The sequence below is a fragment of the Coloeus monedula genome, assembly GCF_965178545.1.
Source record: "Coloeus monedula genome assembly, chromosome: 10".
Taxonomy (NCBI): domain Eukaryota; kingdom Metazoa; phylum Chordata; class Aves; order Passeriformes; family Corvidae; genus Coloeus; species Coloeus monedula.
In genome coordinates this window covers 3,459,981-3,487,655 of record NC_138790.1, presented here as the reverse complement: position 1 = coordinate 3,487,655, position 27,675 = coordinate 3,459,981, and the positions used below count along the sequence as shown (strand labels likewise).

At 37.9% G+C, this 27,675-nt stretch overlaps 1 protein-coding gene across 2 annotated transcripts in view; it reads left to right on the top strand.

The window, feature by feature from the left end:
• Positions 1–27,675, top strand: part of WDR33 (WD repeat domain 33) — a 69,005-nt gene that overhangs the window by 17,683 nt on the left and 23,647 nt on the right. For both annotated transcript variants that reach the window (XM_082288333.1, XM_082288332.1), the window contains exons 3-7: positions 658–726; positions 1,167–1,271; positions 1,901–1,996; positions 2,467–2,618; positions 4,378–4,475. In XM_082288333.1, the coding sequence (XP_082144459.1) occupies positions 658–726; positions 1,167–1,271; positions 1,901–1,996; positions 2,467–2,618; positions 4,378–4,475 (520 nt within the window). The remainder of the gene's footprint in view (positions 1–657; positions 727–1,166; positions 1,272–1,900; positions 1,997–2,466; positions 2,619–4,377; positions 4,476–27,675) is intronic.

Sequence of the window (27,675 nt, the reverse complement as noted above, 5' to 3'; positions counted from 1 at the left end):
GAATGTTTTCCCTAGGATTGTAACTTGTTTCCAATATTTGTACAGATCCAAATTGGTTAGGGTCTGTGGCACAAAGCTGAAATAAGTAGTTTAATTCTAAATTCATGAGAAATGTTTTTGAAAAGGTTTTGTTTGACAACTCTCAAAATTTAACTAATTGAAGGTACTGTTACCCCTTTGTCTTTTGAGTCTCATCCATTTGAAAGCGTTGTCTTTATGCTCACAGTGCAGGAGGTCCCTTTGGAGCTCGTGTTGCTGTGTGGATTTCATGTGGAGTTCATCAGCACAGCTGCTAATGGTGTAAATCCTTGTCCTGAATATAAAGCTTTGACACTGGGCAGCAGAGCACCACTGTCTGTGCCACAGTAATGTTCCTTGTTACATAGGACCGCTGCTTTCCTGGTGTTAAGCTTCGCTTTCAAAGGTGTTGCTTCACTCAGATGAAATTAACACTTTAAACATTCCTGACTCCTTTTCTTACAGAGTATAAATTCCACGTGTTCCTTTTCCTGAGTCCAAAGTCATAACACAGTTCGTTCTGAAATCCTTGGAGCGCTTTGGAATTTCCCAAATAAGGATCTCCATGTGTTTCTTATTCTCTGTTATTTACCAATGAAGTACCCTACTATGAACTAGGAGTTGTTTTCTTCTTTCCAGAATAGAGTATGGCAGAGAGACCAACGAGATATGCGAGCGATCCAGCCCGATGCAGGATATTATAACGATGTAAGTAAAATTTTCCTGTTCACTGGTGAAGTTGTGCAGATAAAATTTGTCCAGAAAATAGGAAGGGTTCTGTATGTCAGCTGAGGTTACTTTTGTGTCTGCAAAAAGCCTTAAAGCTATGAATGGTTGTCTTCACGTTACTTTGTTCTGTTGGAATCCATGCCCATGAAGGGACCTTAAAGTTGGACAGGCTTTTAATTTCTGTGTGTGAGAACTTTCGTAATGCACTGAGGTTGTGAAGCTGCTCTTGAAGATGCTGTTCCTGGATGTTTGAGTTGTTAAATCATGCAGACTTTGGAACACTTCTACCACCTTACTTCTGGTAATACCCCTGCAAGTGACAACCTTGCTTTTCCAGAAATGGGTGTTTAGAACGTATGCTTTTCTTGAAGTTTCTGATTTAAATGTCATTACTAAATATTTTCTTTCTTCTCTTACAGTTGGTCCCTCCTATAGGAATGCTGAACAACCCTATGAATGCTGTAACAACAAAATTTGTTCGGACATCTACTAATAAAGTAAAATGCCCAGTGTTTGTTGTCAGGGTGAGTACAGTGTTGGAATTACTTAGTTGTGTTGTCTTAATTTAAATTAGACTGAGTCTTAACTGAACGAGAAGGCAGTTAAAGCATCTTCAAATAAAAACAGCATGTGGAATGTATGGACTACTTCTGTGTCCAGTCGTTCTGTGGAGGATTTTAGGAAAATAAGTGGTAAGGTCTGAGTACACAAGAGTTCTTACTCTCAGAGTTTAATGTGCTATTCCTACCTTCCTTATTACATTTCAGAGAGCTGACATATCTGACTCAAAAGAAAGGAAGTTTGGTCTCTGTGCTCTTTGAGTCTCATAGCAGCTTTTAACAGCTTTTCCATGATGTCAGAAGTATTGTTTAGTATGGATATTGTGTGCTAGAAATGCAATGGTGCCAATAAGCTGTTTCTTCTTTACAGCTAGTTTTTCATTGTTCTTACAGTGGGCTTTGTCCTGTTGTTACAAAAGTCAAAAGTCCTCTGGCACTGTTCGGCATTTTTGCCTTCTCGCATCCTCTAGAAAGTCATTTAGTTGCTTCCATTTCCAAAGAGTCCCTGAAAAACCTCATGATTTATTTGGAGAATTGTGAAGAAATATTTGAATGCTATATTTGCACAGTTTAGTTAAATGTTTCTTTTGCAGTGGACTCCTGAGGGGAGACGCTTGGTCACTGGTGCATCTAGTGGGGAGTTCACTTTATGGAATGGACTGACTTTCAATTTTGAAACAATATTGCAGGTAAAGTAATCTGTCAAGATTTCTTTGTTTCCTTGAGGTCTTGGAGCATGTTTTAGGAGCACATCTTCACCCTGTTCATCATGGGTTTGTGGTCTGAGTGGTGATGGGAGCCTTAGAAGTCTTTTATTCTGCTCTGATTCCATGCCAGGCTATGGCTACAGGCAATTCACTTAATGCTTCTCATTCCACCTCCATCTGCTGTACTAACTGTTCTCAAGAATGTACTATGAGTATTTGTAATAATAAAGAAACACTTTGTTTCCAAAGTGCAAATACTCTTATTATTTAGAAGACCATTGTATACAGAGTAAGGGATTTTTTTTCCCCCAACATCTTGAATGTAATTAGATCATCATTGTTCTCATTTCCTCATTGCAGCTGTTAAGTTGGAACTTTAGTAACTTCAGTGTTTGTGTGGATCAGACAGTATTTGAATGTGTTTGCTAGAAGTTCTGTTTCTGAATTTGCAGGCTCACGACAGCCCTGTAAGGGCTATGACTTGGTCACACAATGATATGTGGATGCTGACAGCAGACCACGGGGGATATGTGAAATACTGGCAGTCCAACATGAACAACGTCAAGATGTTCCAGGCACATAAGGAGGCGATTAGAGAGGCCAGGTTTATACACAATATACCATTTTCTGTAGTACCTATTGCCATGATTAGACTGTTCTCTAAGTGTATTCTGGGTGCAGAAATGCATGGGTTCTGTCAGATTCTGGGAAACTTCCTGCACCACATAAACACAATATTTCCTTTTGTTTCCACATTCTCACCGTTTTGCTGGCACCTTTCTGAATTAGTATTGTCCCAGTATCCGCCTCTGCAATATGTTAGAGATGTATTTGTCTGCCGCATTTTGCACTGGTATTCTTTTCATTTTTATATGGTGACGATGTGTATCAGTTATTCCTTTTTATACGCACTGTGTAAGACAACAATTTCATTCCAAATAAAGAATTCAGTCTTTAATAATCTAACTGAATAAAATATAAAGCCTTCAGAAATAAAACACCTGCATAGTTCTCACAAAATAATAAAACACTAAATAAAGTGAAGAACTGCTTGGCTTGGTGAAGCCAAGACTTCCAGTAATACTAAATACCCACGCAGACTGCCACATACAGAAGTCTAATGTTAATACTGAATGGGTTCTTCAAGCTTGAAACTGTAAGAAAGCCATTGAAAAGAAGATTGTAGGATATTCTCTTGGTTCAGTGTTGATGCCTCAGTTGTGCAAATGTCTATATAAAAATCAAATCCAAAGTGATACTTATCAGTAAGATGTAAATGAAGGGTGTTTCTAGAGCAAACCTGCATATAATTTTTAGTAAATGTTTTTAAAGTAAGCCTGAAGAGAAGCTGCAGATCCCAAATGGTGCTAAAACAGTGTTTCTTTGGGTTCAGGTGCTGGCCCTTGGTGATAAAGGTTCACTGCCACAAACTCACTTTCCACTAAAGTCACCATTTTTCTTGGTAGGGTGCAGCATTTTCTGCCAGAGTTTGGTTATGAGAAGTGCTTACTTTGGATTCAGTTACTGTCTGACTATCATGGCCGTGCACTGAATTTCTCTACTGCTTTAGGCCCTTTCTTGATCATAAAGATCTAGGATTTCACAAAGGCTCCCTCGTGGCCTTTCACTGCACCAGAAAGAAAGTTGAGTGCCTGTCAGTTGTTGGAGATGTTCTGGCCCTATTCACATGGTTAAATAACTCCTTGCTTTTCCAGTGACTTTCATCAATCATTGTTAACTGCTGAATCTGGGAGCTCCTTATGTGTCTGTAGGGTTCTTTTCATGTTGTTGGTGGGGTGTAATAAGAGGGAGTGTTTCCAAATTGCTCTTAAAAGTGGTATGTTTGTTTTATATAGGTTTTTTTTTCCCAACAGTTAAACCAAGTAGCATTTTCCTGTAACCAGCTTTCCCTTATTTTTTGCTTCTCTGCTGCAAAGCACCTGTGGCTGAAGAGGAGTTTTTTCCCTAAGAACTGTTCCTGTGCTTCTATGCAGTGTCACTTTCTTATGGTGTTACCAAACATGAAAATCTAGGGTGACAGTTACCAAATCATATTGATGTTGCTTCTCATCCTGCAGAGAAGGCACTGCTATGTGCAGTCACAGATAGGAAGGTGCTAAGAATAAATGACAGATTTTTTCCTCATTTGACAGGGGACTGCAGTGCAATAGTAATCCTATGCTAAATTCATGTCTTGTGATGAAGTGCCGTTTGGCAGGCACTCTATTCACTTAGAAGTGCCTATGTTCAAATGCCTCCTTCAGTGTATAACACATTACAGTATAATTTTGCCCTGTCTGAGAAGCATAGATAATCTGTTAAATGCTGACTTCTTTCCCCTGCTGTGTGTCTTCATGTAACAGTTTCTCACCCACGGATAATAAATTTGCTACATGCTCTGACGACGGCACTGTTAGAATCTGGGACTTTCTACGTTGCCATGAGGAGAGAATTCTTCGAGGTATGTGTACCAAAAGTACTGATTGGGGTATTTCAAGAGGGGGAAAACCTTTTTTTTTAACTAGGTGTTCACAATACAGAAGTATCAGCTTGTCTACAGTTTGTCTTAATGCTCCAAACAAGTTTTTGTTTGGCTGCTGCTATAGGTGCCTTATATTCAGAGAGGCTGCAGTTCACAATGGCATTACACTGTTTACTCTCCACTTAAGCTCTAAACAATGGAGGTGGATAGAAGGACATTTTACTGCTCCTAATTTGGTAGAAACAACTGTTTCTGTATCAGGAATACATTTATCTTTCTCCAAGGCTTAATCTCAGTGGCCACTGTTATTTCAGAACATGCATCTTCATGCAGAGGATTCCACTCTTCTCACGGGCGTACCTTTCATTCTGATTTCTTCTGAGGCAAGGTAGTTATTTCTCATTCCTTAAGAGGAAGAGAGTATTTAAGTAGAGAAAACAGGTAAATTTTGATCACATCATTTATAGCACAGGCAAGTAATCCTAGCTTTGCTTGAAGTTTTCTGTCCAGCATCTATGTACACTAAATTCTGGTGCCTTTCCACTGGTCTTCTTGAGCCTTTCTCCTTCTCTTGCTGCAATCCCAATGAGCAAGAACAGTAGCTTCTGACAGCTATTCCTTTTTTGCAGAGATGTCCAAGGTACATAATTTAGTAAGAGAATGTATTGAAAGGCTGCTATGAGAGACTGGGGGTTGTAGATTTGCAGATAATCTGCAAAGAAGGTATGTAATAAAAACATGGGCTTTCAGTTCCAGGTGTGTGAGCTTGTTCAGTGCTTTCCTAAATTAAGGGTTTTGTTTTTTTTTTTTTTTAATCATGCCTCCAACTTGGACCTGCTTTCTGTATTTTATGAAGTAGAGCTCTCCCTGCTTCTTTTGACTCTTAAGCTCTCTTCTTGTTTTACAAGTATGTTACTTTTAAACACCACTACTTTGCAAAGACATTAAGACTTCAGCATTATTGCAGAGATGATATTTTAACAGCATGTGTCCATTATTAGACATTATGGTAGGTGTGTTCTTTCAGGACCTGGCAAACAAATTTCTAGGTTATATAATTTACACCTGTTAGTCTGGAAGGCCTCAGATTTGGGAGTGTTTTGCTTGATGCTTTACAAAGAAATCATTCTGCCCTAAACGTATTCTGTACCCTCCTCCAGGTGTGTGCTAACCGTGTGGAGGAAATAGGGATTGCCTCCAAGCAGAGTTGTCAAGGTTATAAAAATCCCTCCACTTCTACATTCTTTCAGTGTTCTGTGTAAAGCAGAAGGAAAAAAACATTCAATTTAGGCTATAGAGAACAGAATTTGCACTACATTTTCTTGTTACCTTGTGTATGTTAACATCTGATTGTAACTTGACCTCAGATAAAATTATCCTATAGTTTCTTACATTTTACACATCTCAGTATTCCATTTTGAGTTTGCACATAGTTCTAGAAATAATACATTTGCTTTTACTTATATCATCTGCCCACAATACACTTCACCTTTTGCATAAGTTAGAAGTTTGAAAGGTTTGAAAACTTTAACATCTTTGGATAAAATTGAACAGGGCAGATTACTCTTTGTTTCTACTGTCAGATAAGCAAAAAACCACCAAACCCCAACCTAAACCCAAAGAACACCAGCAAAAAAATCCCCCGCAACAAAACAAAATAATATTCAAACCCCTGATTGTTGGGAGGATGTCTCTGCAAACATACAGGTTTGATTTGGCTTTGGTCTTTAGGACTGGTTTTGAATATGGTCAGAAGAGTTACTTGAAAGAGCTGATGGGTGACATGTAATTTTCTTGGTAGAAAAGACAGGCTTTCACTCTGTTATTTGGAGCTTAAGGCTTATGGCTTTAGGATACTGATCTTCAGCTTTTGGCTTCTCCATGTGCATTCTGCTTTTACATAGTTACAAGTGTGACCTGTAATACTTTGCTTAGCACAGCCTTCCAATGGTGTATTCATGCCATTGCCATCCAGTTAGTGATCTATAAATTAAAATTTTGGTGCCACGATGTCAAAAGGATTTTATGTACATTGTTTAGATCAAATGCAATGCTGGGAAATTATTTTTATTTCCTACTTTGACACATCATACAGCTATTCTGGATAATAACTGGTGAAGTTGAAGGAGTTCTACAGTGTCCTTTAGGTCCAGAGCTTCACATGTTAAGGTGTTCAAGTTGTCACACCGAGTTATAAAAATCAAATGTAATTATCAATTTTCAGTCAGATGTACTAATAAAAAGATTAGCACTCACAGGGGGATAATATGTCAATGTATTGTTATTCTTAGTGATTTTTCAACAACAAATTAAGGAACATATTTTAGAAAACAGATTTGAAGATTCTAATGGTAAGGAATGCTTTTAAAGCAGTTCTGTAGAGAGCATTAAAGTTACTTGGATAAGCTTGGCTGATATAAAAAAGACAGAATTCCATAGACTTACTGCAGGTGCTTTTGCTTGCACTGGAGCAAACTAGTATCTATTCCTGTTATGTATTGCAATGGGTCCCTTAAAAGCAGCCTGAAGCAACAATTCTAGACTTACCTTCTGTAGAGAGTATTGAAAAAACAGTGGAAGTGGTAAATTACATAAGATGAATTCTCAAGGTTTTCCTGCAGTTTTCAGCTATCTGTAATAGGCTTCACATTTTTTCAGTAGTTTAACTGATGAATACGTGGCCTGCATGAGATACCCTTCTTAACTGGATCCCCTTTCGTTTAATTGGTGAAAGAGAAGATAAACAGGATACCCTCTAGGGTTCTTCATATGTTGTGCCAGAGGTTCTGAGTCTCTCTTCTTTAATCTCCAAGTCCCTTCGCTGGCCAGTTTTTCACTGCTTAATGTTGCCTTGGCTGTTGTTTCTACCACCATGGCTTTCCAGAGCACAGGAGGTGGAGTTTGGGCATTTTGTTAGCAGTACATGCAGATTTATCAGGCTTCTTTTTAATACCCTAAAGAAATAAATAGGATTAAAATCTTGTTTTCTTGGGGAACCGTCTTTAAATAATTCAAGTGAATTTTCTTGGAAGAACTTGTAGGTGGAAGAAATAGCACTGTGTGTCATTGCCTCCCCACAGCCCAGGTGCTGCCTGTCTTTTCTCTTGAGGTAGAGCTGCTGTGGGCCTGATTTTGCACCAGTTGGCTTTTGCCAGTGTGAATTTCTGTCCTGGTGCTATCTTGATGATGGTAACGAGTGCAGTTTAGTGCACTTAATAAAACACACAGGTGGGAACTTTACTGATGTTAAAAAAAATGTTATTTTTAAAATAAGACATGGAAAACAGACTGTAGTATAGCAATATTTTATTTTCGTGACAATAATCTGTTCCTCTGAAAGCCATTTCCAATAAAATACTCTCAGGTCTTTTGTCTAAACTGTTGCAATGAAGTTAATGCTGGGAACATTTCTGTGAGAACATACACATGGATGGATGGCTTTTAATAATACTAAAAACATCTAGTGAAAAACTGCATGCAGTACAACCTTCATGTCCCTTTATTTATATGAGAAATTAACACTATTGGTGGTTTTTACTGGTGGCAGTGATGTTCTGGGTGTTTGTGCTGATGTATCCCTGAGAATATTTTGGGTAGGTCATAAATAAACACACGATTCCTTAATTATTCCCAGCATGACGTTGTGGGCTAGGAGGCTACAAATAGATTTTGGATTTCTCAGTTCCCTTGTCTTTCCTTCTCCTTCCTTTCACAGTAGAAATGAGTGCTTGGGAGGACTGTAATGTTTCATTCTAAAGTGTAGATCAGCTCTATGTTCCCAGGATTTCAGAGGTTGCCTGCCTTAAATAGGTCTTTTGGGGAGGATGACTCCACCCAGCTTTCTGAAGGATGGTATAACCCATGCTTTTAAAAATACTTTGTAGATAAGTTTTTCTATTTTCTTTCTTTAAAATAGGGTAATACACTAAATGATCTTTCAGCCAGTGTGGTAGACTTGACAAAAGATTTGTCTTAGCCTAATTTGAACCATTAAAAGCAATCAAGATTTCATTGCATTCTGCCTGGATTTATAATGTGCAGTTTGGAACAACATGTAATTTTTTTAACACTATCTCCTACAAAATAACACGTGTGTTTGTGCCTGCAGGAGTCGCAGCAATCGTGGTAAACAGACTTTTCATCTGCTCACAGGTTCTGAAAAAGTGTTTCCATCTCTAGCCTTACTGAAATAACTGAGGAATTTTATTCCTTCCTTCTCTTCCATTTCTCAATCTTTATTAACAAATAATGTACCATGAAGTTCCTTCTTCACTTTCCATCTGAAAGGGAAGGATCTCTTCAGAGTTTTTTCCCTCAGTCAAATAGCAAATCCTGTACTCAATTTAGACATGAGTTCCATCAGTAAAAGGAACCTGGGGACCAGAACTACACCTTCAGCTTGGTCCCTCACTTTTAAACATGCATTATTATCTCGCTCTTAGCCATGAAGCAAGTAACTTCTAAAGCTGTTTCCTTTTCTTGGAATATAATTGAACTCTACATTGAATAATTTAAAAGAAAAAAATCCTAACATTGCTGTTTCCAGCTTTTATTACCCTTATGTGAGGTTTTTCTTTTTTTTCCCTTGTCTCAGCAAAGAGAGAAAACTTAGCAAATTCCAGAAATGCGTGTCTCTCAATACCATGTTTCTTGTAAGGGGACCCACTGTTTAAACCTTCAGGGGTTTTTTTTGTGGGGATTGCATCTTTAGACTATTGGGATTTCAGGTCTATATGAAATGTCTTCTAGTCTACTGATGCATCCCTACATGAATATTAGAAGGGTTTTTTACTCAGAACAGAAGCTCAGGATGAGATGAGACCTGGCTGATAGTGGCACCAACCATATCAATCTAGAGAAGGCAAGTCCTTGAATTTTTGAACTTAAAAAGGTGAACTGTTTTGGAGTGCTGGTATTGGACCAGTTCAGTCTCCTCTTTGTTGGTGGATTTTTGTTTGCCAGCTTGTGTTGCAGGTCTCTGATCTTCATTAATCTTTGTTGCCAAAGCTGAGCTGGGGCTGGGGGTAAGAGTTGCTGGAGCTGAATCAGTTGAGGAGCAGCTGCAAATGGCTGTGCTTTTCATGTACATTAGGCACAGGAAATGTTAAGGAATTTATGTTAATAGTGAATCTGTGAGAGGATTTTTTCCTGCACAGACAGTTGGGATCGCTTGCACAATCTGTGATGCAGGAGCCCTGTTGTTCTGCTGCTCGTGTTATGCCAGTAATCCTGCTGCTGCTCCTTTGCTTTTTTGTGCATGGTGGGCTCTTCATAGCGTTGTCCACTCTTCTCCTCTCATTAGGGAACGTCTCTGCCTTTGTGAGATTAAAAGTTACAAATATTGTATACAATTTCCTGCTTCATAAATAGAAGGTATCACACAACATGTATTTCCCCAGCATCTTTCTCTACGCTTTGCTCCAAGTTAAGTAGCACCAAGGACTTGGAGTATGAATACTTACACCCTTCCTTGAGCTTGTAGATAATCTCAGTCATTGCTGCTTGTTAGGATGGTGGGTATAACCTATGTTAGATAGGAAGAGTCCCATTTCTTGCTTAAAGCTACTAAAAAATGTTCAGGATAACTCAGCGTTATTCCCTGTAATGACTTTCAAGACTAAAGTGCGTTGGTTTTCTCTGCATAGGAAACTTCATTATAGGTAGGCTTTATTGAAATATCCACTTCTATGTGTTAAAAGTAGAAATCCATCTGAGAGTTGAGAAACTACCTGCTGTATTGACTTATATCAGCTTTCTATTTGTGAAGTATTTTGGATTGAACAAAAATTTGGGGTTGATCCACTAAGTTGAGGTGCTTGGTTTCTGTGATTAAAAGATGGTGATAAGGTGATAGCTTCAGGCTTTTGCTCTGCATCCTTAAACAATTCCAGGGGAATTAGAGGATACTGAAGACTGCTCTTGGAGCTGGTGGCACCCGATACGCCTAAGAATTCTAGTCCAATTGTGAGTAGCGTACAGCGTACTAAGTCTTAGAGTTCTGATTCTTATCTAGAACCAGTGTTTTGAAAATCCTGAAAAATTAATAGGAAATACATAGAATTCTCAAGGAGTGGGTAAAAGAGATCATGAGACATGAACCACAGCACTATGCTATAAAAAAAGTTATACTGCACACTGTTCTTAAGGATTTTCATGAGACAAGGATGAAGAGACACTGTGCAAGAAAGAGATTATTTCAGATGGAACTTTGAAATATTTTCATCCCTTAAAATTGTCCTGAAGCTGAAAGTTATATAATCACTCACTTTGAGCCCAAGGGCAAATTTCACACTAATATTTGTAACCCATCTATTCTGTTAAGCTTGGAGGACTATTGAGAAACCTTAGTGTTTCCCAGGACATCCAGCTCTCAATGCTGCTGAAATACAGGATGGTTCCATAAGTGGTTCTCTGCATCATTAGGATTTCTTGCCTCTGCTTCCTTTTGTGTGTCTGATGATTGCAAGGGGTAGATAAATACTGAACTAGGTGAAACCATTTTTACAGATTGTTGGTTATAAGTACTTGAGGGATGAGAACTTTATTTCCATCAGTTGTGACTTCGTATGGAATTAAAAATAATAGGGCACGATGCTCTGTGTAGGCCTCAGGATGCAGCTGCAGTGAGAGCCACTGGTGCAGCTGTGAGCTTTGTCCTTCAGCCCTACTCATGGATGTGAAGGAGGAAAAACACTATATAAGCAGATTGCATTGATACTAATAATAAAATCCTAAATTACAGAGGAATTTGATTGCTGATGCTAAGGTACTATCAGTCTTCCTTTCTCAGCACAAGTGTGGTTGTTGAAAAGGAGGCAGGTTGGGTGCCGTTAAGGATAGTGGCCTCCGGGTCATAGCAAAAGTTCTCAACAAAAAAAAAATTATCTGGAATTAGCCTTAAGCCAGTTATGTTAGTAACTTGTTCCTGATAAAGTCTTATGTAGATAAATACTCAGAATTGGACACTTCATTAATTAGATTTTTAATGGAATCTTTTATCTCACATACCATTTCCTCAGCTCAGATAAAATAAAGCTCTAGGAAAAAGTGGTTGAAATCTTCAAAAGATAGAAAAAAACAGCTCCTTGCTGAAAATAATCCATGTCAGTCCTCAGAAACTTTCCTTGCAGGCTTCTTGATGCCACTTGTATGGATTAAACAAAACTCTTTTTCATTTATTGAACTTTTATCTTTTCATATCCTCCAGTTACTGTACTAAAAGCTTTTGTGCATCTAGGTAAGCATAAACTTTGCAAAGCATTTGATATTTTCTTTGCACCATTTCTAATCTACATACTTAAATTATTTCCTGTTATTTTTACATTTAGCTCTGAGTGCCATTCTAGGTTTAGTAGTGAGACACATTTGGCATCAAGTTTTATCATATGAATAGTATCACAGTTCTTATACTTGAGATTACATGTTCCTAGGGACAGCTAGAGCCTGGGAGATGGGGAGAGAGCCTGCAAATGTTTTCCCTAAAATATGGTGGCTTTTTTTTCCATGTCTTCTGTAACTTCCTGGCATTAACTTTCTCGGGAGAAAGCTGGTCCTGCTCATGATATGTTGCATTTTTAGGAAGACAGTCAAAATTTAAACTAGGAATGTGCTGAAATGGGATCATATAGCAGACTAGGAGAAAAAGGACAAATAAGAGCCCTGAATAAATCTATGTGAAAGGTGGCTGGAAATAAGAAGCGTGGGAAATGTGAGGAAAGTGTGGAGGCTGTGTCAATACGAAAAAACAAACAGGTCTTGTAAGGATGGAGAAAAGCTGGTGACAGTGTGGGCGTGGAGATGAGAATGAGGTGTGGTGGAACTCAGCAAGTCACGCTCCAGGCATTTTGTGAACAGTTTGGGGCAACCTCAGTCACTGGATCAGGGCAGGGGTTTTATGGCTGAGTGACACACATGGACAGTGTAGAATGTGCCAAGAGTGTACATGTACTAATCTGTGTAGTAATAGTACTCCTAATATCTTACACATTTTGTGTTCTGTCTCATGACTTGTAGAAACTCAAGTTGATGAGCTGGAGTAGAGTTAGGAACATGCTCTATATTTGTTCTGAAGATGAACATAGAGTGAATCGTAGAGTATGCTCAGTTGGAAGAGACCCACGAGGATCATGCAGTCCAACTCCTTAGTCCTTGTCATCCCCAAGAGTCACACCATGTCCCCAGGAGTATCGTTCAAAGCCTTCTTGAACTCTGTCAGGCTTGGTGCTGTGACCACTTTCCTGTGGCATCTGTTCCAGTGCTCAGCCATCCTCTGGGTGAAAAACTTCTTCTGGTGTCCAACATAAATGTCTCCTGACTCAGCTCTAGCTTTTCCCTTGGGTCCTGTTGCTGGTCACAAGAGTGGAGAGATCAGTGCCTGCTCCTCTGCTCCCTCACAAGGAAGTTGTAGACTGCAGGCTGAACAGATCAAATGACCTCTCAGCTGCTCTCCATATGGTTTCCCCTCCAGACCTTTCACAGTCCTTATGGCCTCCTTTGAACTGTGTCTAAAACTTAATGTCTTTCTTACCTTGTGGTGCCCAAACCTGCCCCCAGGACTTGCAGTGAGGCTGCCCCAGGGCAGAGCAGAGCAGGACAATCCCCTGCCTTGCCCAGCTGGCAGTGCTGTGCCTCATGCTCCTGTAGGACATGGCTGGCCCTCCTGGCTGCCAGGACACTACTGACTCGTATTCAGCTTGCCATCCATCAGGACCCTCAGGTCCTTCCCCACTGCTGCTCTCCAGCCTCTCATTCCCCAGTCCATGCACACGGCCAGGGTAGCCCTGTCCCAGGTGCAGAATGCAGCACTTGCCCTTGTTAAAGCTCGTATGGCTGGTGGTTGGCCAGCTTAGTGCTATTTTAATGAGGGAGGGATGCCATCATTCTGGCTGTACCTAGGAAAAGCTATCTCTGCCACCTGATCAAACTTCTTTGTGTTGCTTAGTAGTAGTCCTTGTGAAGCAATGTGGGCTTTTTTTTTTCTTCTTTTAAGTTTTGTCAGTTTACAGCTCTAAAACTGATCTAAAGTTGCTCCACAAATCTAAGGTTAGCTCTGGTTCACTTCATTTGGGAGTGCAATCAAGGTACCTGTGTACGTTTCTGCAGAAAGCAGTTGAGTACATTAAGCATGCAAGCATGTACTCAAGACTTCTTTTCAAAGTTCAGTGCCAGAACTTTCCAAGGGACTGATCCTTACTCGCAGTGAAAATACGAATTGTCACTTAGTTTTGCTGCTCACAGATCAAGCTTTTTGTTGAAAACAAAACATGTCTTCAGGGAAGACATTTTGATTTTTGCTGCTGAAAGTGTAAATGTGTCTTGCAGGTAAAGTAACTGTCGTGAAATTTTTATATATTTATTTTTATTTATAAAGGGAAGGATTTTAATGGGGGGTATTTATTTTTTTATTTGAAAGTGTTAGGGCTGTTAAGTGTCTTAGCTTCAAAGAAGCACACCTGTAACCATGACAACTAAACAGGAGAAATCTAAAACTTCTCAAAATATATTTATCTTAAACTTTGTCCGTGAAACTTTTTGTAACAGTTCTTCTATCCCAGACAGTTTAGATTACTATTTGTAATTATTAACTCAGTGGAAGCATCTGATATTTCTAGTTCTGCAAGGTGTTATTTTGATACATTACACACGCTGTCCAGTTCAATGCATCAGCTAGTTATTTATTTTTTATACACAATATTTTCTTAATATTTGTGATATTGTGTATGCATTGATTTTGCCCAACTGCAGATATGTAGAGAGAGCTATTCCAGATGTAACTACAGCCACATACAGAAGTAGTTGTAATCAGTGCAGTTTAATTTGCTGGTGTAGACAAGAACTGCAGGTGTTTTACATATATTGTCATTGAGGACAAAAGGTGATCTTTATCTGGTTTTGACCATTTAGAGAAATTTTGTGTGAAATTTTTTGCTCACCAAAATTAGTTTTTGAAGGGAACTCACCATATATAAATATGAAAAATTGAAAGGTTAACTATAGCAGGACTGGAACAGGTGCTTCTACCAAGTCACCAAGATCTTGGAAAGTAAACTTCAAATTTTCACTCAAAAAAGCTGAGGAATGTGTTACCTTAGCTGCTTAATATTGGGAAGAAAAATACCTTTTAGTAAAAAACAAACTCAGCTTTCTGTGTGTGCTGGCAGATGCATATTTTCTACTATATGTACAAGAGGTCTTTTCCTCTGCCTGTTTATTTAGAATGATGGAGCATAAAAATATTGAAGATATTGTATTAAAATCTTGTATTTTAAATTCCATCACTTTAAAAAAAAAATCCTCTGAAGAGAGTCATAATAACCTTATAAATTAGTAGCTGTAATACTACTGTAATAACTGTAATTGTTCTAGTTCTTAAAGAGTAAAATGAATTGCCGAAAAAATGTAGCTCAGGATCCTGTCTATTATTAGCAGCATACTGTTATATGCTGGGGAAATCAAGTCTGAATAATTATACAGTACTATTACATTTGAACTTCTCTTTATAGCTGACTTCCTTCTCTCCTCCCCAGGGTAGCCCTGTTTGGCTTTATTTTTTTCTCTGTGTTAAGATTTAAGGAAGGATATCTCTGATACATGTTTACTCTCCTCAGAATTTCGATAGCAAGACCTTAACATTCTTTCTTGCTTAACAAAAAGCCTAGTGCTCCTTGAGATCCATTTTTCATCAAAGGTTAAGTTTCTTTCTGGCTGTAAATAACCACTACACTTAAGGATTAAAAAAAATGTGAGTGTCATCTTTGGATTCAGTGAAGAGCTGATATTCCACCCCACCCTTCAGCTTTCTGTGGGAGGCACTTGTCCCGAGATGGTTGACAGAGTAAAACATCTTCCTTTGAAAAGGAAACTTCCACCATTTTTTAGTATTTGGAGAGATGTAGCACAAATTGGTGTAGAGATGGTATTCGTATGTAATTTCCCACTTAAGTACAAGTTTAATGGCAATCCCCAGAAGTTCAAATGAGTTCAAACTCATTTGATGTTCCAGATATGTTGCCATTATAAAAATAAATATTATAATAAAGTTATAAGTTCTAAAAAAAGAAAATAGTTTATTTTCTAATCCAGTGGAAAACACATTTAAAAGGCCGTTTTCACTGCAGAGATGATCTCATGTTCAGGATTTTTTTTTTTTCACTTGTTCTCTTACTAGGGCAGTAGAAGAGTGTGAGAGCTTTGCTTAATTCTAGGGATTGTGCAGTCTCTGTCCTTGGAGGTTTTCAGACTAAATGTGGATAAATCCCTCTGTGACCTGGTCTAACTTCATAGCTTTGAGCAGCAGATTGAAAAGAGACTTTGGAGATTTCTTCCAGCCTCACTTACCCTGTGGTCTTGGGCTACTGAATTATACTGAATTCCCCTGTTTTGCCAAAGCCAGTAAAAATCCTACTGATGTAGGATTCAGCTGTCCACCAGCATATATGACATAAGGAACTGATCTTGAAAAGATGATCAAAAATTCCTTTTAAAATTTTTTTTAGTTCGTTTTTTTGGCAGCTTTTAACATGCTTGAGGAAATGCACACTGTTTGGATTGGAAAGATTTCATGTTTAGTGGATCTTTTTTTTAGAGATGATAAATGTTTGATCATTCCCTAGTAACTAATAGTATGTTAGATGTAATCATTACTGAAGTTTCAGAACTTCCTGTGTCCTACAAGCATTAAAACTTTGTTGTAAATAAGAAGGAAGGTGTGAAAGATGCTGTCAGCATCTTTGAAGCTCCTTCTGATTATGTAGTGAGGTAAACCAATACCTATAGATATATATACACTATATATACGTAATTGTTATATTTGCATATATTATTTTTATTTAAAAATCTGTAATAGTCCCAGGGGCACATTTTACTGCCTTAAGACTCGTTTGCTGCTTTCTTTTATGTTTCAAAATGATGCAGTCTTGAAAAAGAGTGTGCAGGTTGTATTGTAAAGCTCTAAAGCCCATGCACAATTAAATTGAAAGTGTTTGCTTTAAGAGAAAAAATAAGAAGAAAAAAGTGATTTAGGCAGATGCCTTACTCATTGAACTAGGGCAGCCTAGGTTTGTCTTTGTGCATCAGTGTTCTTGAAGGTACATTTCTCTACATCACATTTCCAGATTCTCCAAAGACTGTAAGTAGGCCTGCTGCATTTACAAAAAGAAGCCTTTACATCCAGGTGAAATGGGTCTCAGACAATCTTTTTTCTTCTTTTTCTTTCAAGTAAGAGCTGGTCTACAGAGTATATTTCACTGTTCATTCCTACACCTCTTCCAGGTCTCGATTGACTTTAATGTCTAAACCAAAATTATTCCATTTCTGAGTTCAAGCATATTAACAGAAGACTGCACATTACTAAATATTATTTTGCAGTTATCTTAAAGTTAAAAAAATAAATTTTGGAAGTTGTTTTGCCTTAAAACATGAAAAGTGCAGGCCAGATTTGTTTTGGTGTTTTTACTATGACTGAGTTTAGAAAAGACATTTCAAAAAAGAAAAAAAAACACATTTCAAAACTTGTAGACAAAATTTCCCCATTTGAATTGTAATTAATTAAGAACAAGGTACCATTGCACATGGAAAATACAATCTGGACTGCTGTAAAGCATACTTCTGTGTAGCATAGGTACTTCCAATTGTTAGCAAGATGTCTCTGTTTTCTAAGGATTAAGTAAGTCTGCATCTTGATAGAGTGCTTGGTGTTACTGCTTGCTATTGTGCCTGGTCAAGAAGAATCCTGCCTTTTCTTTGTCTGCCTTCTTTCTTATCCATGCATAATTTGTAGGCAAAAATAGTGTTTTTAATTAGACCAGCTGATCCAGTGAGAGAAAAGAGTAGGGTTTTGTTGGGTTTTTTTGGTTTTTTTTAAAGCTTACACCAACCCTTCTTAAGGATGCAGAAAATTGCTTATTTTAGGTCAGCTGATGTAGTTGAATATTAAGATGCCTTCTCCCTGCAGATCTTGCTTTATGCCCTTAAATCTTCAAGCAACAATGACTCTTTGTTGCTTCCCTAGCAGGAACTTGCCTACTTAAAATGACTGTAAAAGGTTTTTTCTCTTTAGCAATACATACATTCTCAAAAGCATTATTCTCTTGGCTGCTTTGCTAAATTTAGCCCTTAGGATTATTGATAATATTGATGAATATAGATTACTCTTGATTGCTGTTCTCCTTTTTGAAGTCCCTGTTCTCCAGAGACTTACAAGTGAGCACATGATGTTATGATTACAAATGGAAAAAGCTAAATTCAATGAGACAGTTCTTCTATTACATTTAATTGCTCTGCAGTTATTTTTTTGAGTTCTTTGGGCAAAGGTAGGTTCTTTGTTTCACACTACTCCTCGTTTGTCCGGAATATCCCTTGCTTCTAAAGGAATGGAGAAAAAAAAAGATCATTCCAGTCACCTACACAAGCATGTTAGAGGTGTCATTTCTGTAGTACGTATTGCATTTGCTGTCAGTTTTGAACAGGGCTTTTCTAAAAATGCAATCAGGAATTTTAGTGCTTGCATTAGACTTTAGAATTCCTGTGGTGACATCATAAAACCAGAGCAGTGGAGGCTTTAAATAGCAGGTGCACTCCTGCTAGCTGTGCTTGTAGGGATGCAGCCACCCCTTCCTGGCTGGAAAACGCGTCCTGCTTTTGCACACGCTGCCTGGTGCTCTCCTACTGCCATTTTCTTTTCCCTGCATCATGGAATTCTTTAAGGATTATCCAGTCTTTCTCCCTAAGAGCACTTACTGTGGGTGTTTTCAGTCTGCAATTTCACCATGAGGATGTCTGTTCCTAGTAAGCTTGGCTAGAAATACTGGCGATTAATCTGTGTTTTGTGCAATGGTTGAAGCTGCATTATTTCCTGCAGACCTCTGTCATCTCAGGTATCATCACTTCCACAGGTGTAGCAAACCACAGTAATTCACTGAAATTCAAAGAAGGTTCTAAATAATGGGAGTTTATTCCATAAAGGTGACTTATTAGGTAATGCAGGAGTTGTTTTTAATCCTTTGCACATCATTTATTTACTAAATTAATGACTTTTGTTCCAACAGAATGTTGGTATTTGAATAAGTTTTTTTAAACTTTTTTGTAAGATGGAATAATTTACTTTGCAAGTAAGTTTACTTACTTCAACTTATTTTCAAGTAAGGAATAGGTATGATAAAATTTTCTTGAGAAATACTTAACAGCAGCAATTATCACAAATATCTAACAAGCATAGTTCATTATTGGTGTATGAAAGGGAACAACGTGGGGAATTTCAGTTAGGATTGAATGTGACTTAAAGTGCCATGTTAAAAATCTTAGAAATTAATGTTGCATTTATTAGGCATGAAGAGTGTCAGAATGTTTTTCCTGATGTATCTACTCTTTGCAGTCCTTGCACAGAAAGGACTCGAGCTTAGGAGTGAAGAGGTAATTAATTTTTCAGTTTGTTGCAGTCCGTGACTCTTGGATGCCAGTTCCTGTGCACTGGACATCTGCAGGGCTGGGAATGGTAACCTGGCTGGTTCAGGTGACGTGTTCTGCTCACCAGCTGTTTTGTGATAACTCTAGTTCCAATCAGCCTGAACAAATTACCTGGTAGTGAAAAATACTACATTGCACTAATTATCTTGAAAATCTGTCCCCCTCCAAAAAAAAAAGTTCATTCACACAGTAGCAGAAAAGTCTTCCTAAAACTGCTTGATAGATAATGAGGCTGTATAACTTTTATATAACAATAACTTTTGTAAAGGTTTACTCATTTGTACATGATATAGATGTACAAAGCAGCAGGAATATTTTCTGCTGCTTTGCCACTGAATGTGTGTCATGCAGACTGCATCTCGCTGCAGAACTAAATCCCCAGTGGTTTTTGGGAGAGGTGCATTGACCCAAGGGCACAGCCTCTTGTGCTGTCTCAAGGAGATCAGGGAACTGCTGCTGCTGGAGTGATCCAAGCCCAGTCTCCAGCAGATGAAGATCTGTTTCTAGAGCCAGGTGTTTCCCAGCCTGCTGTACCTTCTCCCCAGTGTAGTGCTTGTCGCAGCTGGTCATGTTCATGGCACATTGACTCTTGTAAAACTGCATCCTGCTAGCAGCAGATAATTTACATGGGAGTGTGTATTCCAAAACCAGAGACCAGCCTAATGAAGGTGTATTCTGTGTACTAAAACAATAACTGTATTTTATTTGCACTGAAAATAAACTGTTGTCATGGGATTATACCTGTTAAAGCTTCTTTTTTTTGGGTTAACTTTTTAAGGTTAAAAATGCACTTTACTCCCCAATACAGGGTTGCTGTGTTAACAGAAATATTAAAAATCAAAATGTAAGTTTGGCAGTACTGTTCCCTTGCATCGTTTTGCCCACAAGTGTATTTGGGTTTTTTTCAGTTTCCTCAGTGGATTGCTTCAGTAGCAATGACCTGCTCTTACCTAGTCTTTCTTAAACAGAAATTATACCATCTTCTCTCATGAGAGTCATCTTTCTTTGGTCTACACTTATGAGACTATGTATGGAAATTTATCTGTGCAAGTGAAGAGGTGACTTTACTGCCTCCTCCACAGCACTGATTCACTTAATCAGTAATTTTATTTTACAGAAGATTTCTAAAGTCCAACTTCCTAGAAGATAACTCCTGCATTTTCACATTCCTTAGCTTAGCTACACACATCACATAGAGCACTGTAAAAGGTGTTTTATTTGAAGAGCACAGATCAGTTCCTCTCCAGGCCAGGAGAGCAGCCTTATACTGGCGATGACCTCCACCTCATTATTTTTATGCTTGACCTCCTTACTTCATTCTGTTACTTTCCAAACCTATGCCATTTTCCCAAGAGCACTTGCTTTTTAGCTGTCACCTGTCTCTGGAGCTTCATATATGGACCCAGTTCATCGTGGTTATGGGAACTGGTTTGTACATTTCTGAGACTGGAAAGATATTTTGTATTTTCTTTCTTTTGGTGTGTGTAAGATTAAAAATTCGAAAAGCTGTTACAGAAAGCAGTGAGAGAAATTGAAAGATTCCTAGGAAAAAGTTGCTTTCTGAATCACATTGTCTCAGTAAACACTTGTTCTCTTTAGCCTTTAATTTTAAATTGATAATATAGTTGGGGTTTTCTGTTGGTGGTTTAAGCCACATTTTTTACACAGTTGCAGATGAGTTGAAGTTTAGCAGGTATCTTTCCTGGTGCTGTTTTTGTATAGCAAATGCTCCAAGATCCAGGGAAAAAAAGCCCCACAGATAACTTGTTAGTATTTTCAACTTGTATTTCCAGAATGGTGATAATTAAAATCTCTGGTATTACTATTCCTGCTGTTATGCTCATCCTGTACCAAAGAAGACTGGGTTAAAATTCTGCAGGCAAGATCATTGTTTCAGAAAAACTGAAAAGCTTTTTTTTTTTTTCAGTATTGCTGAAGAGATGGTCAGACTTCTTTTTTTATTCTGTGTGCACTTACAAATAGATGGACATTCTCTGTCCTGGATTCTTTTGTCCATGTCATTTGACTTTTCATATATTCTCTAGAATTTTGGCTCTATGTATTCCCTAGTATTTTTTATAAAATTTTTGAAGGTTTCTTTAAAGCTCTATAATAGATTTCATTCAAAAAATACTTCAGACTGACTAACTTTTCCTCTAAGTTTTTGACTAACAACGTTTCTGTTTATCTAGTTGGAAAAGTTTCATTTTGAAATGTTAGACAATGTGTCTGGTGCTAACATGGAGGGGTATGCAATAACAGCCAGGAGCTGTTGGTGTAGCATTGGAATTGAATATTTTTCTGCTTCTGAGGAGTAATTTTCCTGTTCTAACCAACATGTTTTCCTGTGGAAGCTCTGAATACTTCATGAGAACATAACACTGCAGTTAGAGCTGCAGTAGGCTTTTAGGTTCTTTCCTGCCAAATTCTGTATCATTCCTTTATCTTATTTTGGGAATTTGTAACATGCTGCTGAGTACATGTCCCTGTAGATTCAAATACAAATCAGTTGTAATCTCCATCACAGAGGGAAACAATATTCTTGTCTGATGTTTTTACTCCTCTGAGGTCAGCAGTGAAAAAAATCTAACTGGTAGTGATTTCCAGAAGCACAGGGTTTGAAGAAGTATTTAGTCTATCCATAACCTGATGTGGTGGGGTGTGTTTGATTCCTGTATCCTCTGGTCTGGTCTTGAAAGAACAGTCTCAACATGTTGTCATAGGAAACCTGTGTCACACTCTTTTTTTTTTTTTTTTTTTTTTTTTTTTTTACACATTGAGAAATAGTGGCAGCATTTTTTCCCCTGTACTTTAAAAATCACCTCTCTCTTGTTTTGTTCACAGCTGTGACATTAGTAAATGAATCTGAGGACAGGATTTTCCACAAATTGTTGCCAGCACTTTTGTTAGGAAACCCACTTAGACTGGTGATGGTCCCCTTTGCCTTTCTTCTCATAACCATATATGTTACCTTTACATGTTCTCCATATTTTTTCCCCCTGGTTTTGATATATCTGAGTTACTGAAGTATTATTTGGATTGTTTTATCCCATTTCTTCCTGTTGACATCTCTCCCTTTCTTTGTTAGGTTTTATTGCACAAAATCCCTGGTAAGTTTTGAACACCATATTTTTCCCTGTCTCTCTGTTCAATCACATGTGAATAGCTTTATTTTGGATCATTCATGTGCTTGTAAAATTTAAAATTATACGTGGGGACACACAGAATTTTAGAGAGCTTCATAGATATTTGTACAACCACACTGTGAAACAATTATTTAATAAGGGACCTATTTTTAGAATTGAAGCAGAAATAAAAAATATTTGCATTTCTCTACTTAATTAGAAACTGCAGTGTTACTTTTAAATCTGAAAGGGGAAAAGATTTTTTTAAATTTCAGAATAATTAGGTGGCAAGAAAGAGAGGACTGGGAGTGTGGTGGTGATATAGGAAAGTCAGGAAAATAAGAGCACGGATGGTGCAGAAATTTAAAGTAAGACTGTGAAAGCATTCCTTGTTTCTCTCTCTCGCCTGAGCTCATGTCTGCTGCTTAAAATTTCAAATGAAAGGTTTCTCTCTTAGGTTTCTGTATCACTCTTCAAATCATTGTTTGTCTCCCGCATTTCAATTACACTTTTTCACTGAGATTGTTATTTTTTAAACTTTGTTGTGTTTTTCCTCATTAGCCTCAAGATGACAAGTGAATTAGACACGACTGTATGATAGTGCAATATTTCATGTGATAATTACATGCCAGATTTTTTTCTGTTTCAGTTCATGGTATTCTGTTCATTGGGTGGGTTTCTGTCCCCATAATTTTTCAGCCCTTTTGTATTTCAGTTGCTTGAAAATTGGCCCTTTCTGCTTGAGATGAGAGCTCTGTCTGCTCAGAAAGAGCAGTGCTTTGTAACTCAGTGCTCTGCTTTCTGCCAGCACTTCATTTCAGTAGACCTGCTGCTTCCTAGTTTGTTCAGCCTTGGTGGCATTGCAAAATGCAAAGAGCGACTTGAATGGCCTCTATGTTCATATCCCTTCTTGGATCTTTTACAGTTGCTAATTGGATTATTGACTGACACAAATCTTTTCCTACAGTCTATACAAAATTTGATAATCTTTCTGTCAGCCCCCTCACCTCACCCCGGCCCTGCTGCTGTTCACATACTACTGAGAGTATTGTCAGTCATGCAGTTTTTGCCCTAGAACCAAAGAAAATGGTTTTCCCAGTTTCTGTGTACCTAAATTCAGTATTTCTTCGCTTGAAATTATAATGGACTCATGATTATGAGATGTTTTGTAATGGTAAACTGTCAGAAATAGCTTACATGTATTTTTTGGTTGGCAAGAAGAAAAATAGCTTTCCTGCAAGAGTGCTGTCCCTTAAAGTGAGGACCTGGCTGGACACGTGCTCATCTGGTTCTGGCCAGATGATCATTCGTGGCTGTCCTTAAATGTAATTTACTTGACTGACAGTTGTTAGTACTTCTCTCAATGGGATGTTAAAATGGTAGGAACCTTCCCTGTCATCTTAACCATGAAGACACATTGAAAGCTATTCTCCCAGTTAAAGAATATGAAGTTGACTGAAAGATCTTGGTAGTCCTTCTGTGTTGGGTGTTTTTATTAAAAGATTCTGGGTTCACTTGGCAGTAAGGGTATACCAAGTTATATATAAGACTTCTTGTACCTTCTTTTACTGAGATCCACAAATACTTTTCATAGTTTTTAGCAGCTTTCTGAGAGAATTCTCTGGTCATGTGGCCACACAGGGGTTTGAAACTTGGATTAACCTCTAAACTAGGTATTTGGGCTGTTCTTTTCTATTGCAACAGCCATAATCACCAGCAGAACTCAAATGAGCATTCAGCAGGATGTTAAAGGAAATTACTACTGGAAATTACTACTAAAGGTTACTCCTTAGCTTTTCTGGAAGTCTTTGTTCCCTTCCCAGAGCTGGGAGCTAAGTAATCTGACTTTACCACTTAGAACCTTGACTGAAATTTTGGTCAAAGCAGAGATCTAGAGGCAAGGAGGTACTAAACTCTACAGTGTCTGCCCTGATTTCCTTCCTTTCCCCTCTGTTAACTAAATTGCCAGGCTGAATTTTAGGATGCACCAAAGTTTCTTTATTAACTTCAAGTTAATGTAAAAATACATGTAAATTGATACTGTGGTTTTGTGAGTTTCAGAAAAACTATCAAACTTTGGCTTTGCTTAATAGTGTCACACAGGTGTAACAGGCAAAGGCTTGATGAAAGTGTGCTGGTGGAAAGGCTGGGGATCTTGACTCCCTGTTGGCAGCCAGTAACCACACCAAGTCACCATTTTCAGTAATTAGTGACCAGAACTAGTTTCTTAGTGTGTGTTTAGAAAAGCCCACTGAAGCTGCTCTAGGTTCAGTTCATCTCAAAGTAACATCAGTTTCTGGGAGCTTGGCTTCAGGCACCGGTTTTTAACTCGTGCCCCACTTTGGTTTTGATTCATAAAATACAAGTGTATGTTCTGACTATTCAGTAGTTACTTTGACATAAACTATCACTGTGAGACTTTGTATTATTTGATACTCTAATCAAATTCATTTATTCTGGTTTGGCTTTTTTTTAAGTTGATGGTACAGGCTGTAGGCAGATTCTCAAACACTTGTTTGGTTCATATTTGGAGGACTTGACTGGGAACATTTTAATGTGAAAAATTTTTTGGTCTGTGTTTACAAAATAATATACTGCCCAGCAGTTTGATTCTGTACCTAGATATAAAGCCACAAAGCTATGGAAACTGTGGAGTCATGATTGAAAAATAATTGAATTTCTCATCTGTTAAGTTCATGCTTTTTCTTGCTTCGAAGGGCCACACGTTGTTCCACTCTTGGACACAGCTGTACTTGTCCCTGTTCTATGTTCCCCTGTTCTGTGCCATGCTGTGTTTAGATGAGATCAGTCCTGTCTGGTGGCTCCAGACAGTCAACACTCCTTAGAGGCAGTGCAGGCTTTGTCAGATCCAGTGACTAGTGCCAGATACTTGAAAGGAAGGTGCCAGAAAACAAGCAGTAGAAAACTGTGGGACGCTCTTACTGAGGGAGTGGGGGTTTGGCTCCTGTCAGCTGTTAATGTTATGAAGCATGAGAGTTTTTCTTATAATTGCTGTTTATTTTTAATGTTTCTTGTATGATATTTTTCTTATCATTAAATGTAAATGCCCTTGTAAATAAATATTTTTCTGTCAATGAAAAGCAAGTGTGTTGCTGCTTTCAAAGTAGGCTGGCTAATTTTTTAACAGAAAAGAACCTCTAGTCCCAGCTACTTTACAGGTAATGTAAACAGCAAAAAAAAAAAAAAAAATTATGCCACCTTTTGCAATTAAAAAACCTCCCTTTTAATTCTCTGCTAAATACATGCAAAGAAATCATAAATAATACGCAGTGAGAATTTTAGTCAATAACTATGCCTGTGTGCAAAGTAGAATCCAGTCTGTGTTTCATAAATAATTTAACTGTGAGGAAAACCCGTCTTTGTCCTTGAACTCCGCTGCATTACTGCTAAGCACTCACATTTCTATTTGGAATAAGAAGGTGTTGGAAGTTTTAATGTGGTGTATCTTCTCTTTGAACACTTTCTGCCCTTTTTTCCCTGTCATTTCTCTTGAGCTAGCTCTGAGCTTTCTAATGGCTTTTTTGTTTAAGATTAATACAGACTTTTTAATTAGAAATACTGACTGCATTGTGCTGCATCTAAAGCATCATCACATAAGTGATCTCTCTGTAACGGAGCTGCTCTTAATGATATAAATAGGTGATTAAGTGCATAAAATTGTGGTAAGTTAAAATATCTGGATGCTGATTAAGCAAAATTAGTGACATTTTAGTAATATTTTTACATACTAAAATAACTTACTGTTGATAATTATGTGGTCAATCTAGAGATGACTTAACTGTGTCTTAATGATAAGAAATTCTGAAACATGCATATTTAATTGATTTTTTTGGTTCTCACTAAGACGATGTTAAACACCTCTTGACATTTTACAGGTTCTGGTCCCAGTCAGACTTGTTTTGTCCTGATATGTTTTACAGCATAAATAACCTGATCAGGTGTAGGTAGTGATAACACTGAAAAATAAATTCAGGAGTTAGAAAAAAGAATATATGTCTAAAAGGAAAGGTACCTTTAGAGTGTTTGTAGACTCTAGCATGAACATACTACTCAATGATTAAAAAACATGGACCTGACACCACAGATCTAAACTAGCAAGCATCTTCAGCTATGTGAATTTTGTTTCTGTTCAAAACAATTCATTTCAGCTTTGGAAGTTGCTCAGTGAATTGAAGAATTTAAACAATCCCTCTCAGTTTAACGTGTGTGTAGCGAAAAACGTAACCCTTCATGATCAGGTCAGGTCCCAGGTACACTGGAACTCAGCTGCTTTTCTTCTCCTTGCTGTAAGCAAGCACTTACAGAAGATACTGTCATTGAATTTCCACAGATGTAAAGAATTCAGATCGCTACTTGCCTTTACTGGTAATTACATGTAATATAACAACTTTTATTCATTATTCTGTACAGTGCATTTACCATTACAAGCTGTGCAAACACACAGTTAGCATTAAATTTAAACTTGTTTTGCCAGTTCATTAGGGTTTTGTAGAATTCAAACTGTTCACTGAGTGGTATAAGTTTGGGACTAGCATATACAAATTTTAAACTCATTTATGGAAAAGTAATTTGTTTACCCACACCTGTTTCATTAGTGTTTAGTGATTATTACTGTTTCTTAAACTCCTGATTTCACAGATCATACACCTGTTACAAGAGCTTTTGTCTGTGAAGAAATTATGGAAGTGTAAAGAAAAGAAAATTACTTGTAAATTTTTAAACAAAGATGAATTATGTCCCATTCTGTTGCTGGATTAGTGGAATACTAAGGATCTAGAAAACATCCCCTGTAGGTAGATGAAAACCAGCAGTCTCTCTGCTGTGTCTCTGGATAACAAGTTCAATAAACTAGGAGAGAGCTAGACTGAGCAACAAAGGACAGTAAAACTTGTGCTTGTAGTACAGAAGTCTGAAAGTATGGTGGGAGGCATTATTCTTAATCCAGTGAAGACTGAAAGGAGCTTTTCCCTTAATTTATTATGCACCAACCTCCCACATTATGCTAAAAAGCACAAGCTGGCTGTGTATCTGTAGGGGGAGGGTTTCTATGGTATTCATTCTTGGAGTGGAGAAGAGGAAGTGCAAGAGCTCCTAGGACAGTTCACATAACTTGATAGGGCAAAGAAGACTAAATTACAGAGTTAAATATAAACCTACCCTTCTGCTGACCTGATCAGTGGGATCAAGACAGTACCCAGGCTGTTTTAGGTGTGAGGTATTCAGTTCCTAAGTGAGCTGTACATGGAAGCAGGGAAGTGCTGGGGAGTGGGTAACTGTCAGGTAACATTTTAAAAGCCTTTCATAAAAATGGAACAGGCAGAATAATCCAATTGGCCTAATAGGCTAGAAGCAAACAGTAAATTTTAAGGGAATTATGTAGAAAACTTAGAATTCCTTTCTGCTAACATGCTTGTTTCCATTATCTTTGACTTGCAGGTCTCTTTTCTGTCTCCCTTGTCCTCTCTTTTTTGGGGGTGGAGAACCTTAGTTCCATTGGTAGTTAGACCTACTGCTTCTTTGCAGATCCCTTGGAAATAATCCTCTGCAAAGGCCTTGCTGTTAGAGAGGTG